The sequence below is a fragment of the Lynx canadensis genome, chromosome B1, assembly GCF_007474595.2.
Source record: "Lynx canadensis isolate LIC74 chromosome B1, mLynCan4.pri.v2, whole genome shotgun sequence".
In the NCBI taxonomy this organism is placed as follows: Eukaryota; Metazoa; Chordata; class Mammalia; order Carnivora; family Felidae; genus Lynx; species Lynx canadensis.
Genome location: NC_044306.2, coordinates 40,590,714 through 40,604,053, shown reverse-complemented (window position 1 = coordinate 40,604,053; position 13,340 = coordinate 40,590,714). Strand labels below are relative to the sequence as shown.

Genomic DNA, 13,340 nt, shown 5'->3' with positions numbered 1-13,340 from the left:
TTCCAGTTAATACACAAAATTATTGACCTAGGATATGCCAAGGAACTGGATCAGGGCAGTCTCTGTACTTCCTTTGTGGGGACCCTGCAATACCTGGTAAGAAATGGGATTTACTTGTTTGCTTATCAGCTTTTCCCTGCTGACTGGACTTGTGCGGCTCCTCTCGGTTCTGCTTTCAAGCGTCTAAGTCTTGCCAGCTCTTCAGATGTTCCCAGATGTATAGGAATTGTTGTATGACAGAGACATAATCTGTTCAAGTCAGCACTTTTTCCCAACAGAGGCCCAGTGTAAGGATATGGGCATCTTCTCTGACATTCTCTTTGCTAGTGTGTGCCCTTGAACATATCCCATAACATCTTGGGCTTCGGTATTTTATCTGAAAATAGTTTAAACTAGATGCGTGCTGGTCTGTAGAAGCCACAGTTTCCATGAGGTGTCTCAGACCACCAAGAAGGAGCTGAGCTCTGAGCTCCCACTCTTTCTTTACATTATTTGGTGTATTTTGGGGTTCTGTTTGAGTCACTCATTCAATTCAGGAAAATGCTGATTGAGTGTAGTCTATGTCTGCGTGCTAGGCACTGTGCTAGGAGCTGGCGATGTGATGGGAAAGAAGACAAGCATTTCCCTGGTCTTTAAAAGAAACCTAGGGTTTAGTGAGAAAGCAGGCATTACCCCCAAACTTACACAAATAACTAAGAAATTAAAATTGTCGTTAAGTGTTACAAAGAGAAAGTGCAGGGTGTTATAAGAATACATATTAGGAGGACCTTATCTTGTCCGGGACCTGAAGGATGAGTAGAAAAAAGGGGCTGGAGGTAGGGGCAAGGAGAGGAAGTTGAAGGAAAGGATGTAGTCCATTGGAGGACTAAAAGACATTGAAGGGTTTTAAGTTGGAGAAGGATCAGGTTTACCCTTTGAAAAGACCACTCTTGATACAGAGTGGAGAATGAATTGCATTGAACAAGAGTAAAGAGTGGGCTAATGGTAAGGAGGCTCTGATGGGCAGCTCAGAGCTGGTGGTAGCAGGGGGGAAATAGAAAACTAGTCAAGAAATGCCTAGCAAGAGACCCAGTAAGACCTGGTAATAAGTTGCTTGTGGATGGTAACAACCAATAAAATTTTGATTGAATAAAGGGTTCTGCAGTTGTAATAAACAAACAAAAGGTTGAAAGCCACGGGGCTAAATGAGCTTAAGCATTTTATCAAGTTCTTGAAAAAGAAGAAGAAATTCTTTGAAGTCTCTTTGAGTGCATTTATACTCCCTTGGGCTCCATTGATTTATACTGGGCTCCACTGACTTATGACCTGCTCTATGGAGTAGAGTTTTCAGAGTGATGACTCATGCGGAGCTGTGATTCAGGCCCTTGTGTCCCTATCATGTAATTATGTAGGTCCTGCTGAGCGTCCTCTGGAATCCTCATGGGCTCAGCAGAGGTTAAGTCGGGGCACCCCATGCTCTGACCAGGGGCTCAGTCAAATCCTTCACCTTCAGGAACTAAAACTTCTGTCCATAACCAGATCCAGAGCTTGATCTGATCATCCCCCCACTTTTTCCTCTTGGTTTGCACTCCTTGGCCCCTGCAGAAGTGTGACACTTCTAGCCAGACTGTGCACAGTCCTGTCTCCACCCCTTTGCTTGTGATGGTCCTTTCTAGAATGTCTCCTTGCAGACACTCATGTGAGGAGCCTTTTTCAGAACCAAGGTCCATGCCCACCTAGTTACTCCAGCTGTCTCTGCTTAGGCAGCAATCATGCATCTGGCTTTTTTCCTACCTGATTGTAAACATCCTGTCCCATTGTATGACCACATGTCCTAAATATATGTATTATGCATTTGGTGTATACAGCCTGGTATCATTTTCCTTGTTGTATGTAACTTCCCACCTGGACACTGCCCTCAAGAGGTATATAATGTACTCTGGTCTACCTAAAAATACCTCTAGGGACCCTTGTGTCAGCATCGGGAGTGAATGAAGTAGAGAAAAATTCTAGATACCACTGGCTACACAGGTGGTCACCCCCTCACCCTTGAGTGGACATGCCAGTACCCTCTGGATGGAGTCGGGCAGGTGTGGACACACAATTAGAAGGGCTGGTTGCCCCCTCCTGTGGTGGCTCCTCGGAAAAGGAAGCAGCTCAGGTGTTTCCCCACCTCATGTTCTTCTACAGGCCCCGGAACTCCTGGAGCAGCAGAAGTACACAGTGACTGTGGACTACTGGAGCTTCGGCACCTTGGCTTTTGAGTGCATCACAGGCTTCCGACCTTTCCTTCCTAACTGGCAGCCCGTGCAGTGGTGAGTGAGGGACCGGGGCCTGTGGGTGGGGCCAAGAGTGCCACCTGAAGGGAGGAGGGTGTCCCTCTACCTTAGACGTGTCCTTCACCTGTTTCCATCTCATGGGGCACTCCAGCCTGGGCCCGAGACTTCAGTGATCTGTCTCCCAAAGAGGAAGTCCTGTGAGGGCCCAGCATGTGGGCAGTCCAGGCTCCAAAAACCTAGAGAAGTAGAACATTGTTAAGTATGATACCGTATAAAGGATGTTTGCCCTGTGTTTAGTAGCAACATATCAGTACATTTATAGACTGTTGTATACATGTGTGCACTTCCACTGAGGATGCTGTGGATTAGTAGACAAATAAAGGAGATGTACACATGACAAAGGAGAAGTATTTACATGGAAATGTATTGTCTGCAAATTTTATTATGCTTAAATATTTATTCATTCATTCATTTATTATTTTTGAGAGAGAGAGTGACTGGGAAGGACAGAGAGAGAGGGAGAGAGAGAATCCCAAGCAGGCTCCATGCTGTCACTGCAGAGCCTGACACGGGGCTCAAATGCACAATGAGATCATGACTTGAGCTGAAACCAAGAGTCAGACACTTAACCAACTGAGCCACCCAGGCGCCCCTAAATTTTTGTTTTAAAAGCATAAGAAAGTGCCTTAAAATGTAAACCAATGTGTACACAAATAAGTTACCAAAAAAAATACTTATTAATAAAAAAAACCAAAGGACACAGTTAAGATTTAAAAGAATTACTCTGTATCTTAACCTTTTTTATTACAAAAATAAGTGTTCATTGTATATGTGAAGGTTAATCATTATCAAAATACATAGTTTAAAAATTAACATTCCCCTAAATCAGGTTTCATTCAGAGTGTTCCTTGGGAGGCCACACCCTGATGTGAATGATGCTACTGTTGTTTCAAATTTTGTTTTTATTTCCAGTTTTTTTTGTGTCTTTTTGGAGCAGTAATAAGTACACATGGTTCAAGCTTCCAAAGGTATAAAAAGAGTATGCACTGAAAAGTCATCTCTTACTGGCCTCCCAGCCACCTGGCTTCCTTTCTGACAGGCACCTGATACCACTGGTTGTCAGTATGCTTCCAAGGGTGTTCCATACGGGTACGAATTGGCCTGTTTATCTGTTGGCTCGTTTATGTTTCATCCCTTTCCTACATCAGTTGATGGCACAGTAGGAACTATCCTGCATGTGCTCTCAGAACATTTTTACACCATGAAAATAAGCTTCACAAAATCCAGAAACAACCACTATGAACATTTTTGTGCATCTCCGGGTTCCTCAGTGTATGTGTTATACTTAAAACCAAAAAAATACACAAATAAATTATTGTACATACTCTCATATAACCTACTTTTCAGTCTTACTATTGAAAATGCTTTATGTTTTTCCGTTATTTGTAATAATTTCTGTTTGGTATTCAAATGAGTGGCTATACTGGAATTTATGTAACTTACCCACCGTTATTGGAAGCATGGGTAGTTTATAATTTTTACTTCTTAAAATAAAACCAAGAATAACGTCCTTATAAGGAAATCCTTGTATATCCATGATTATTTCCCTAGGATAATTCCTAGGAGTGGAATTTACTGATCAAAGATTATACACATTTTAGAGGTTTTCGATATGTATTGAGCATTTGCTCAACAGAAAGGTTGTATAAATAATGTTTTTACCAGGAACATACAAAGCTGCCCTTTTCACCACACTGTTGTTAACACTGGCTACTATCATTTTTCTGAATGCTTTTCTGGAAGTAGTGAAAACATTAAGTTTTTAAAAGGATAGGTATTTATATCATGAATTATTTATTTCTAAGATATAGCCTTGGAAATCAATTCTAGAAGAGTGGTTTTATATGTTGGAATCCAGTTCAGTCAGCACGTATAAGCCAAACACTGAAAATTTCAGCAGAGGTGAAAGAGGCCAGGTCCCTGCTCTTCAAGAGTCTGGTGAAGTGGCAAAGTACGCCCCCCTGTGGTGATTTGTTTTAAAACAAGCAATAATTGGGGTGCCTGGGTGGCTCAGTCAAGCGTCCAACTTCAGCTCAGGTCATGATCTCACAGTTTGTGGGTTCGAGCCCCACGTTGGGTTCTGTGCTGACAGCTCGGAGCCTGGAGCCTGCTTCAGATTCTGTATCTCCCTCTCTCTGCCCCTGTCCTGCCGTGCTCTGTCTCTCTCTCAAAAATAAAAATAAACATGAAAAAAAAATTTTTTAGAAAATAAAAAAATAAGCAATACTTGACCTGCACAGGTTCTGGAATATTGAGGAATTAGCTCATTAATTTATAGTCATACCATATACTGTGTATCTATACATCAATAGCGTTTTTAACTAAGAAATTGTTGCATTTCTTCAGTTCCAATGTTGAGCTTTTCCATTATTTTTAATAAGATGAGTTAAAATCCATTAGAACCAGAAGAACAAGTACTATTTGAAAATGTATCCCTGATGTCTTGGCGTCTTTATTGTAAGTCTGTTGTCTGCAGAATCAGCTTCTTAGAACTCCCCTCCCCGGTGCTGGGAGACCAGCTGATGCTTTCAAGTAGGCTACTTGGATGCCCAGTCAGGAGCTGTTCAGTGGACAAGTTTGTGAAAAGTGGCTGTCTCACCTGCTTTGTAATGCCGTAGAGAACTTTTTAAAAATTTCACTCTCTCCTCTCAGATGGCAGATGGATAGTAATTTCCGGACAGATGTGATTTGAGCTTTATAATTCTATTACAATCCTACTTTGAAATACATTACAGGACCTAAGCAATAAGCATTTTATTTACTACAGCTTTTATTTTTACAATTTCCCATGGACAGACTATTCCATTAGAGGATCATCTGTGTCATTTGTATGTGACGACAGTCTTGATACACCTGCCTTACAGTAATCACTGTTCCAGCCAGAGCTGTGAACCACCAGCCTCTGCCACATGCCAGTTCCAGCTAGGCCAACTTACCCCTTGCCAACGAGAAGTGTTCAGGACTAAGACATTTTTATCTGAATTTCCCAGGTGTTTTTGGAAAGGAAAGACTTGGACATTCACACAGTGTCGAAAGAACAGCAGACTTTGGATTTGAGTCCCTAGTTCTGCCACTCTTTAGTTGTGTGGCCTTGGGCAAGTCACCTGATCTGTATTTCCTTACCACTGAATGGGGAACTAAAAACAGTGTCTACCACCTGGGGTTATCATGGCAAAGAAGTATGTGTTCAGTGTCCACTTGGTTATCTATGAAGCATTATTCAAATTTAAGTTATCTTTCTCATCACCAAAAAGATCTGAAACTAGTTGGGTTTAAAATTTTTTTCCCTTCAAATACTATTTCAGATGCATCAATAAGTGCTCTAAATTGGGAAATGTAACAGTTCATTCACCATTAGAGATCATATCTAGCCATGTGCATTTAGAGGGAAGTACACTGTGCACGCATGTATTGTGCGTTATTTCCTGTAAATGTGATCTGCGCGCAGTGATCCTGGTTTGGAAGTTCTAATTTTATCCTCTTTCAAAACATAAATGTTGGATTAGATAAGATGAAAAGTAGAGAAAATGATAAGGATAAGCGAAGGATGAGATAAGGAGTCAGTAGTACTGGCTGTGGAACTCTAGGCACAGGATGGTTGATGACTCTACTTCAGGCAGTACAGACTATTGCGCTCGGAAGGAAGCCATCCTAGCAGGAAGCAAATGCACTGTTACCCAAAGATAGAATCACGCCCTGGGGGTATCCTGTACAGTTGTAAAGCGGTATGTTACCAAAGTACAATGTCTCCTGCCTGCTAAGTGACTTAAGGGCTGTATTGCAGGCATTCCAAAGTCCGGCAGAAGAGTGAGATGGACATTGTTGTCAGTGAAGACTTGAATGGAGCGGTGAAGTTTTCCAGCTCCTTACCCTATCCCAATAATCTGAACAGGTAAGGCCCAGTGGCACTTCTCCTCTATGCGGTTTTCTTCCTTTTTCAGAAATAGATGTCTGCGGTGACATCTGATAGCTTTTAAATAGTTTATCAAGGTATCCTGTGACTAGGAATTTGACATAATCGTCTCAGTCATCAACTTAGAATGGATTCCCACCCCTCACCCCATCTAGAAATCATCTCTTTTCTAAATTCACACAGTAATTTATCTGTACCTCTTACCACCCTTAGTAGTTTCTACCTTGTACTACATTTGGTTTTGCATAGCGTTTGTCTCCTAGTCAACTGTAAGCCTTTTCGGGGTAGGGGATTTCTACTTTATTTCTCTTTGCACTCCTGTGTAGCCTCATACTGTGTCATAGTCAACAAATAAACCTTTGTAGTTTGAACAGCATTTCAATCTCATCTTAGAGCCAAAATAACAGCAGCAATACCAGCGTTGAGTAATAGTACAAAAGCAAGTGGCAAGGCAGTCACAAACAACAGAGTAGCACGGAAAATAATCACCATAAGTATTTAGAGGATGGGGAGAGAGGTACTGTGTGGATTAGAGCTGTATGGAATGACTTTGGATGAGCTAGAACTTTCTGGAAGGATCTGGAAAGATGTGCAGGACATGGATGGATGGATGAAGAGGAAGGAAATTCAAGGGGAAGGAGTGAGGGGAGCAAAGGCATGTTTCAGGAGGCAGTGAGTAGGGAGTTGGCCTCTGTGGAGGCTGAGAGTGCCTCCATGAGGTAGGTCTGTGCCCAGGAAGGGGCATGAACTGTGTTGTGGGAACCACGAGTGCTTTTGCAGGTAGGGGTGGATTAACAAAATAAATCTGGCAGCATGGGGTCTAGATTGTGTGGGGGCATTGCCTAGAGGTGGGACATGCCTGTAAAGTGTATTTAAAGAGCTTCACGGATCATTCTCATGCAGCCAGGTGAAGTTCAGTTTGTTGAGAAATCCTGAATTTCAGGGGGTGTTGCAGCAGATCAGAGAGGGGATAAGCACCTGAATCATTAGTTTGGCTTTCCGTCAGATTAATTCATCTTCAGTCATCACATGTTGGTTGCCGTGGGTGTGAGTATGGTGAATGTACGTGGGGTGTGCATGGTAAGGCCACCTGAAGATGGTGTTGGAGCTGTCCCCTCCTATGCTGTGCTCTTCTTCTCAGCGTCCTGGCACAGCGACTTGAGAAGTGGCTGCAGCTGATGCTGATGTGGCACCCACGACAGAGGGGCACCGATCCTGTGTATGGTCCCAATGGCTGTTTCAAGGCCCTGGATGACATCTTAAACCTAAAGGTGAGTGTGGAGCCAGGTTAGCCTCAAGGCGGTAGGTCCCCAGTGGGCTGTGGCAGGGCTGGGGAAAAAAGAAGAGCTCCTTCAAAAGCAAGTCATGGGCCATCTGAGCTGTGGAAAGGGAGGCCCCTGTGAGAGCATCTGCTCCCATGCTAGTTGACATCGGTTGTAAGGTCACACTGTGAACAAACAGCAGCATTAAAGACCAGAATGTATGAACTCTGGGCACCGAGACTCCCTTCCTTCCGACTAGCCCCTTTCTTTGTGTGGCTGGGAAATGTTGGGAGGAGCAGACGATCCAGGCAAGTAGGTGGGCCTCTCTGTAAAGATGGGTTTTTGTTTCCAATAACATCTGGGTTGTGTTGCAGCTGGTTCATATCTTGAACATGGTCACAGGCATCATTCACACGTATCCAGTGACAGAGGATGAGAGTCTGCAGAGCTTAAAGGCCAGAATCCAGAATGACACAGGGATCCCCGAGGAGGACCAGGAGCTGCTGCAAGAAGCTGGTCTGGCATTGATCCCTGACAAGCCGGCTACTCAGTGTATTTCAGAGGGCAAGGTGAAGCCCTGTTCCCTAAGGGTGCCCTGCTTTTCCTGGCTTTGCTTCCAGGGGAACTAACTGCGCATACAGATTTCAGCTCTACTTTGTCACATAATGCAGATAACTGCCTGGTTTTTTAGTTGGAATGTGAGATCCTCTGCATGGTCTAATAGGAGACATGAATCCCTGCACACTTGACTTGGTACTTTCAGACCACTCAGAGCGCCTTTCTGTGGGCTCTGTTGCCAAAGCAGTGCTTCATTCCTCCGAGTCAACCAAAACTGTTGTGTATAGAACAGTGCTGATGACCACAGCAATGCAAGACGTGGCCCCTGCCCCCAAAGAACTGATAAAGTTAATGTGTGAGAAACAACCATGGGATAGGACGGAGAGACCGAACATTTAAATTGCACAGTAAAGATAATAGAGAATAAGACCGTAATAAGTTGTGATTGAGGGGTGCGTTTGGATAATAAACGTAAAAGGGGGCTCCTTGGGTGGCTCAGTCAGTTAAGAGTCTGACTCTTGGTTTCAGCTCAGTTCAGGATCTCATGGTTTGTGGTTTTGAGCCCTGCTTTGGGCTCTGTGCTGACAGCATGGAGCCTGCTTGGGATTCTCTCTATGTCCCTCTATCTCTTCCCCTCCCCTCCCTCAAAAATAAATAATAAAATAAACATTAAAAAAAAAAAGTGTAAAAGGACCAGGAAAGGGACGTGTAGGCTGGAGTCATTAAGAAAGGCTTTATGGGTGCTCAGTACTTGCTGGCTGAAGATGATGCTATTGGGAAATAGTGGGGAATGCCCTGAAATCTCTATTACTTGGAAAAGGAAGGGGTGGCATCCACAAGATCTCATCTTCCTCTTATCCTTTTGCAGCTGAATGAGGGCCGCACATTGGACATGGATCTCGTCTTTCTCTTTGACAACAGTAAAATCACGTATGAGACTCAGATCTCGCCACGGCCCCAACCTGAAAGTGTCAGCTGTATCCGTAAGAAGATCATTGTTTTTGTTTTTGTTTTTATTTTTTAATCACTTATGGGGTGCCTGGGTGGCTCAGTCGGGTAAGTGCCAGACTTTGGCTCAGGTCATGATCTCACAGTTCATGGGTTCAAACTCCACATTGGTCTCCGTGCTGACAGCTCGGAGCCTGGAGCCTACTTCAGATTCTGTGTATCCCTCTTTCTCTGCACCTCCCCCACTCGCTTTCAATCTCTCTCAAAAATAAACATTAAAAAAAATCTTTTTTTAAATAATCACTTACAATGCTTGGTACAGGGTAGGAGGGACAGACATGGACTAGCGGAGGGGTCCACACCAAGGAGATGCGCTTATCCAGTCCCTGGGGCAACCTTCTTTACTTGGGACTTAGGAGTAGCCCAGCCAAAAAAGAGTAAAGGAAGTCTTCAATTTCAGCCTCACAAATAGAATTCTAAACCTAGGACAGAAATACTGCCTGCATGCCTCTGAACTTGATCGAATCAGATGGCCATTTTATTTATTTTTGAAGTTTTATTTATATTTTGTACATGATAGAAAAAAATCAAAAGGTACAAAAGAATATACAGTAACAAGCCAGCCTCTCTTCCCAATTTCCCAGTTTCTTCCAGGGAAACCACTCCTGTCAAGTTCTTGGGTATACCTTCCAGGGGTATTCTATGCATTATAAAGTATATAGGTATTTTTCCCCCCAACATATGGTAACATACAACATGTACTGTTCTGCACCTGCCTTTTTCACTTAATAATATATTTTAGAAAATTTTTCCCCTGCTGGTGCATATGGAGCTGCCTATTTTTATTTTTATTTATTTATTTTTTTTAATTTTTTTTTTCAACGTTTATTTATTTTTGGGACAGAGAGAGACAGAGCATGAACGGGGAAGGGACAGAGAGAGAGGGAGACACAGAATTGGAAACAGGCTCCAGGCTCTGAGCCATCAGCCCAGAGCCTGACGCGGGGCTCGAACTCCCGGACCGCGAGATCGTGACCTGGCTGAAGTCGGACGCTTAACCGACTGCGCCACCCAGGCGCCCAGGAGCTGCCTATTTTAATGCTTGTGTAATATTCCATTGTATGGGTAGTAGATGGACATTTTAATGCATCCGCCATTCCTGCTATCTCACACACACACATACACACACACACACACACACACACACACACACACACACACACACACTTAGAATAAGCAGATCTAGGGTCGAGAGTCTTAGCTCCAGACTTACTGCTTATTTAATGATGTTCCAGTACTACTGGGTGAAGCTGAATCTGTAGAAAACTTCATATGACTTTAAATATTGTAACATAAAGGTTTCTGTTGAAAGCATAAGAGCCTGTGTACATGTAATTGACTCCATGTGGTTCACAAAGTGTTTCTTCAAATAAGTAGGTAATTACTGACTGGTACATGCTTGTGCTATTAATGGGATACAAAAAATGTATGTGACAGTAACCAGGCTTAACACCCAAAAAGGTTATGTGATAGCATAGTAGTTTAGTTATATAACTGAAAAATGTAAAAGTGCCAGTGATGTCACAAGGCATGACGTGGTTAATCGCAGGGCAGTTTTTCTCTGACGGTTGCATATGTCTCTGTTCCAGTTCAAGAGCCCAAGAGGAACCTCTCCTTCTTCCAGCTGAGGAAAGTGTGGGGCCAGGTTTGGCACAGCATCCAGACCCTGAAGGAGGACTGTAACCGGCTACAGCAGGGACAGCGAGCTGCCATGTATTATGCCAGGCGGTTTGGGACTTAATTTAAAATCGCGTGGTGGCTTTTTCCACAGGGAGGTGGCGGAGGCAGGGGCCCAGAAGCAACTGCTAGGACAGACAAGAGGGAGACGCTGGTTTGGACAGGCAGGAAGTGGTCAGGTGGGCAGGATTGAGGGAGGCCCTTTTAGACTTTATGAGGTGAGTGAGGTCAGCACATGGAGCTGTAAACTGAGGGGTGGGCTGGCTGAACTAGGGGCAGATTTTGGAATGTGGAAAAGCTCATTGCAGTCTGGGTCAGCAAAGCTGCCCTGATTGTCATGCTGGGGTCTGCCTGACTCTTTCCCCTGGGATATGACTAACTGGGGTTATTGACCCTTTGTGTGGTACTTTGCCTTATTCCAGTGCTGGCTGAGGGCTAGGAAATTGTATGATTATAAGTGGCTACTTTTGATACAATAATAATAATTATAGTAGGGATCTGCCTTGGCATTTGAGGTGGTTTTGCTGTTGTACAGGAAATGGTATTTGGATCCCAAACATGCCTGAAGGCTGTTTTTTGTGGTCCCTGCAGGATGAATCTCCTCCGGAATAATAGCTGCCTCTCCAAGATGAAGAATTCTATGGCTTCCATGTCTCAGCAGCTCAAAGCCAAGTTAGATTTCTTTAAAACCAGCATCCAGATTGACCTGGAGAAGTACAGTGAGCAGACAGAATTTGGGATCAGTGAGTGTACTCTCTGTAATGAGTTTGGAAAAACCATTACTGTCTTTTTCCCCCCCTCTTCCTAAGGTTTCTTTTGCCTCTTATAATTTAGTTGCTTGTGTCTATTTTGGTTTTGTGGTGTTTTCATTTTGTTTTTCTTTTTTTTTTTTTTCCTACATTTTTTTTTCCAGCATCAGATAAACTGCTGCTGGCCTGGAGGGAAATGGAACAGGCTGTGGAGCTCTGTGGGCGGGTAGGAGACTTGTTTTAGATTCCTATCCTTACCGAGGGGGGTGAGGCTTCGTACAACCTTTTCTCACTCTCTCCTCGAACACCAAATCCATCTTGTACGTCCAAAATCAGGAGGTCCTCGCCATGCTCTCTGACCCTAACTGGGACTTAATGGGAAGAGGCCAGGCTGGTAGCCAGTAAAGGGGAGGCCCATGGTGGCAGATGCAGGAGCTGTGCAGACCTGGTGTGCGTTTGAACAAGGCGCAAAATGTGAAGTGTCCTTACGGGAAGCCCAGGCCTCTTCCTATCAGAAAGGGCCTCAGATGAATGATCAACACTCCATCGGGCTGGGGGGTTTGCCTAGTTTTGTTGGGACACCAAATCCATAGGAAAGAAAAAGTCTAAGCATAAAGTTTTAGGACAGCATAAATCAAACACCACTGAAAAACGTTAATTGTGAGGCAAGGGAAGGAAGTATGGCTTAGTGATCCTCACACAAATTGAAGACCGAAGCCTCCAAGACCTTTTCTGGGCTTTTTACTATATCTATATATTATTATCTATACTATTATTATCTATACTATTTACTATATCTATATTTACTGACCAGAGAGACAGTGAGTGCTCCAGCCCATCCTGGCACTCACATCCAGAATCTCCGATAGAGAGGAGCCCAGGCCTCCCAATGTGGGATGGCATTGGGGTAGACAAATTAAGGGAAGAGAAAGGAATATGCATTGGGCTCTTCTCTATGCCAGGTACCGTGCCAGATACTTTACATACTGTATCTTATCTCACCCTTAAAATGGCCCCATTAGAAGCCTATTTTATGGCAGAGGAAACTGCAGCTCAGGAGTTAGGTGCTTTCCCCATGGGTCACACAGCTAGAAAGTGGTAGACCCGAGATCCAAACCCAGGCCTTCTGACTCCAGAGTCTCTGTCCCTTCTAGCCAGTCACCTGAGAGTCTTCGGTGAGTTTGGAACGTGTTCCCCCCCCCCCCCCCAATCTTGCATCTCAGAACGCCCTTATTACATCAGTTGACATTAGCACAGCTTTTTCATCAGGAGAATGAAGTGAAGCACCTGGTGGAGCGGATGATGGCGCTGCAGACCGACATTGTGGACCTGCAGAGGAGCCCCATGGGGCGGAAGCAGGGGGGAACGCTGGACGACCTGTGAGTACCAACCCAGTGTCCAGCCAAACCCACAGATGCCCCAGCCAAACTTCCATACATGTGTTGAGATCGTCTAAGGATTCAAGTGTGGTTATCATAGAAGCTCTGTGAGACCATTCTACAGAGTGTGATCCATTGGCAAAGCATCTTGGCACGTTCCAGTTGAGTTGCAGAGATGAGCAAAGGGCCAGTCACCATCACTGTCAGCCTTCATTTCCATATCTATCAAGTGTTGAGAAGAATTGTCTGACCTCACGGAGTTGTGAAGATCAATTCAGATGATTCAGATAGAGCAGGAGTTCATCATCTTTAAAGTCTGTGATGCAGGAGCTTTAACCATGGCACCAGATGTCACTGTTCACGCAGCCCACCCTGACCCAGGTGTGGCTCAAAGAGCAGAAAGTAGAACAGAGAAGGAAACCAGCAGGTCTTAAGATCTTGAACCCGGGAACTGTTCATTTGAGTCTTTATCAGGA

The 13,340-nt window shown here is 44.1% G+C and overlaps 1 protein-coding gene across 4 annotated transcripts in view; it reads left to right on the top strand.

Annotated features, from left to right (window-relative positions):
* IKBKB (inhibitor of nuclear factor kappa B kinase subunit beta) overlaps window positions 1–13,340 on the top strand; it is a 73,585-nt gene that overhangs the window by 50,665 nt on the left and 9,580 nt on the right. For 2 of the 4 annotated variants that reach the window (XM_030312529.1, XM_030312532.1), the window contains 10 exons: window positions 7–96; window positions 2,170–2,294; window positions 6,103–6,210; window positions 7,373–7,502; window positions 7,868–8,062; window positions 8,920–9,034; window positions 10,649–10,772; window positions 11,328–11,479; window positions 11,650–11,711; window positions 12,743–12,864. In XM_030312529.1, the coding sequence (XP_030168389.1) occupies window positions 7–96; window positions 2,170–2,294; window positions 6,103–6,210; window positions 7,373–7,502; window positions 7,868–8,062; window positions 8,920–9,034; window positions 10,649–10,772; window positions 11,328–11,479; window positions 11,650–11,711; window positions 12,743–12,864 (1,223 nt within the window). The remainder of the gene's footprint in view (window positions 1–6; window positions 97–2,169; window positions 2,295–6,102; window positions 6,211–7,372; window positions 7,503–7,867; window positions 8,063–8,919; window positions 9,035–10,648; window positions 10,773–11,327; window positions 11,480–11,649; window positions 11,712–12,742; window positions 12,865–13,340) is intronic. The other 2 variants (XM_030312530.2, XM_030312531.1) reach the window with 2 other exon arrangements.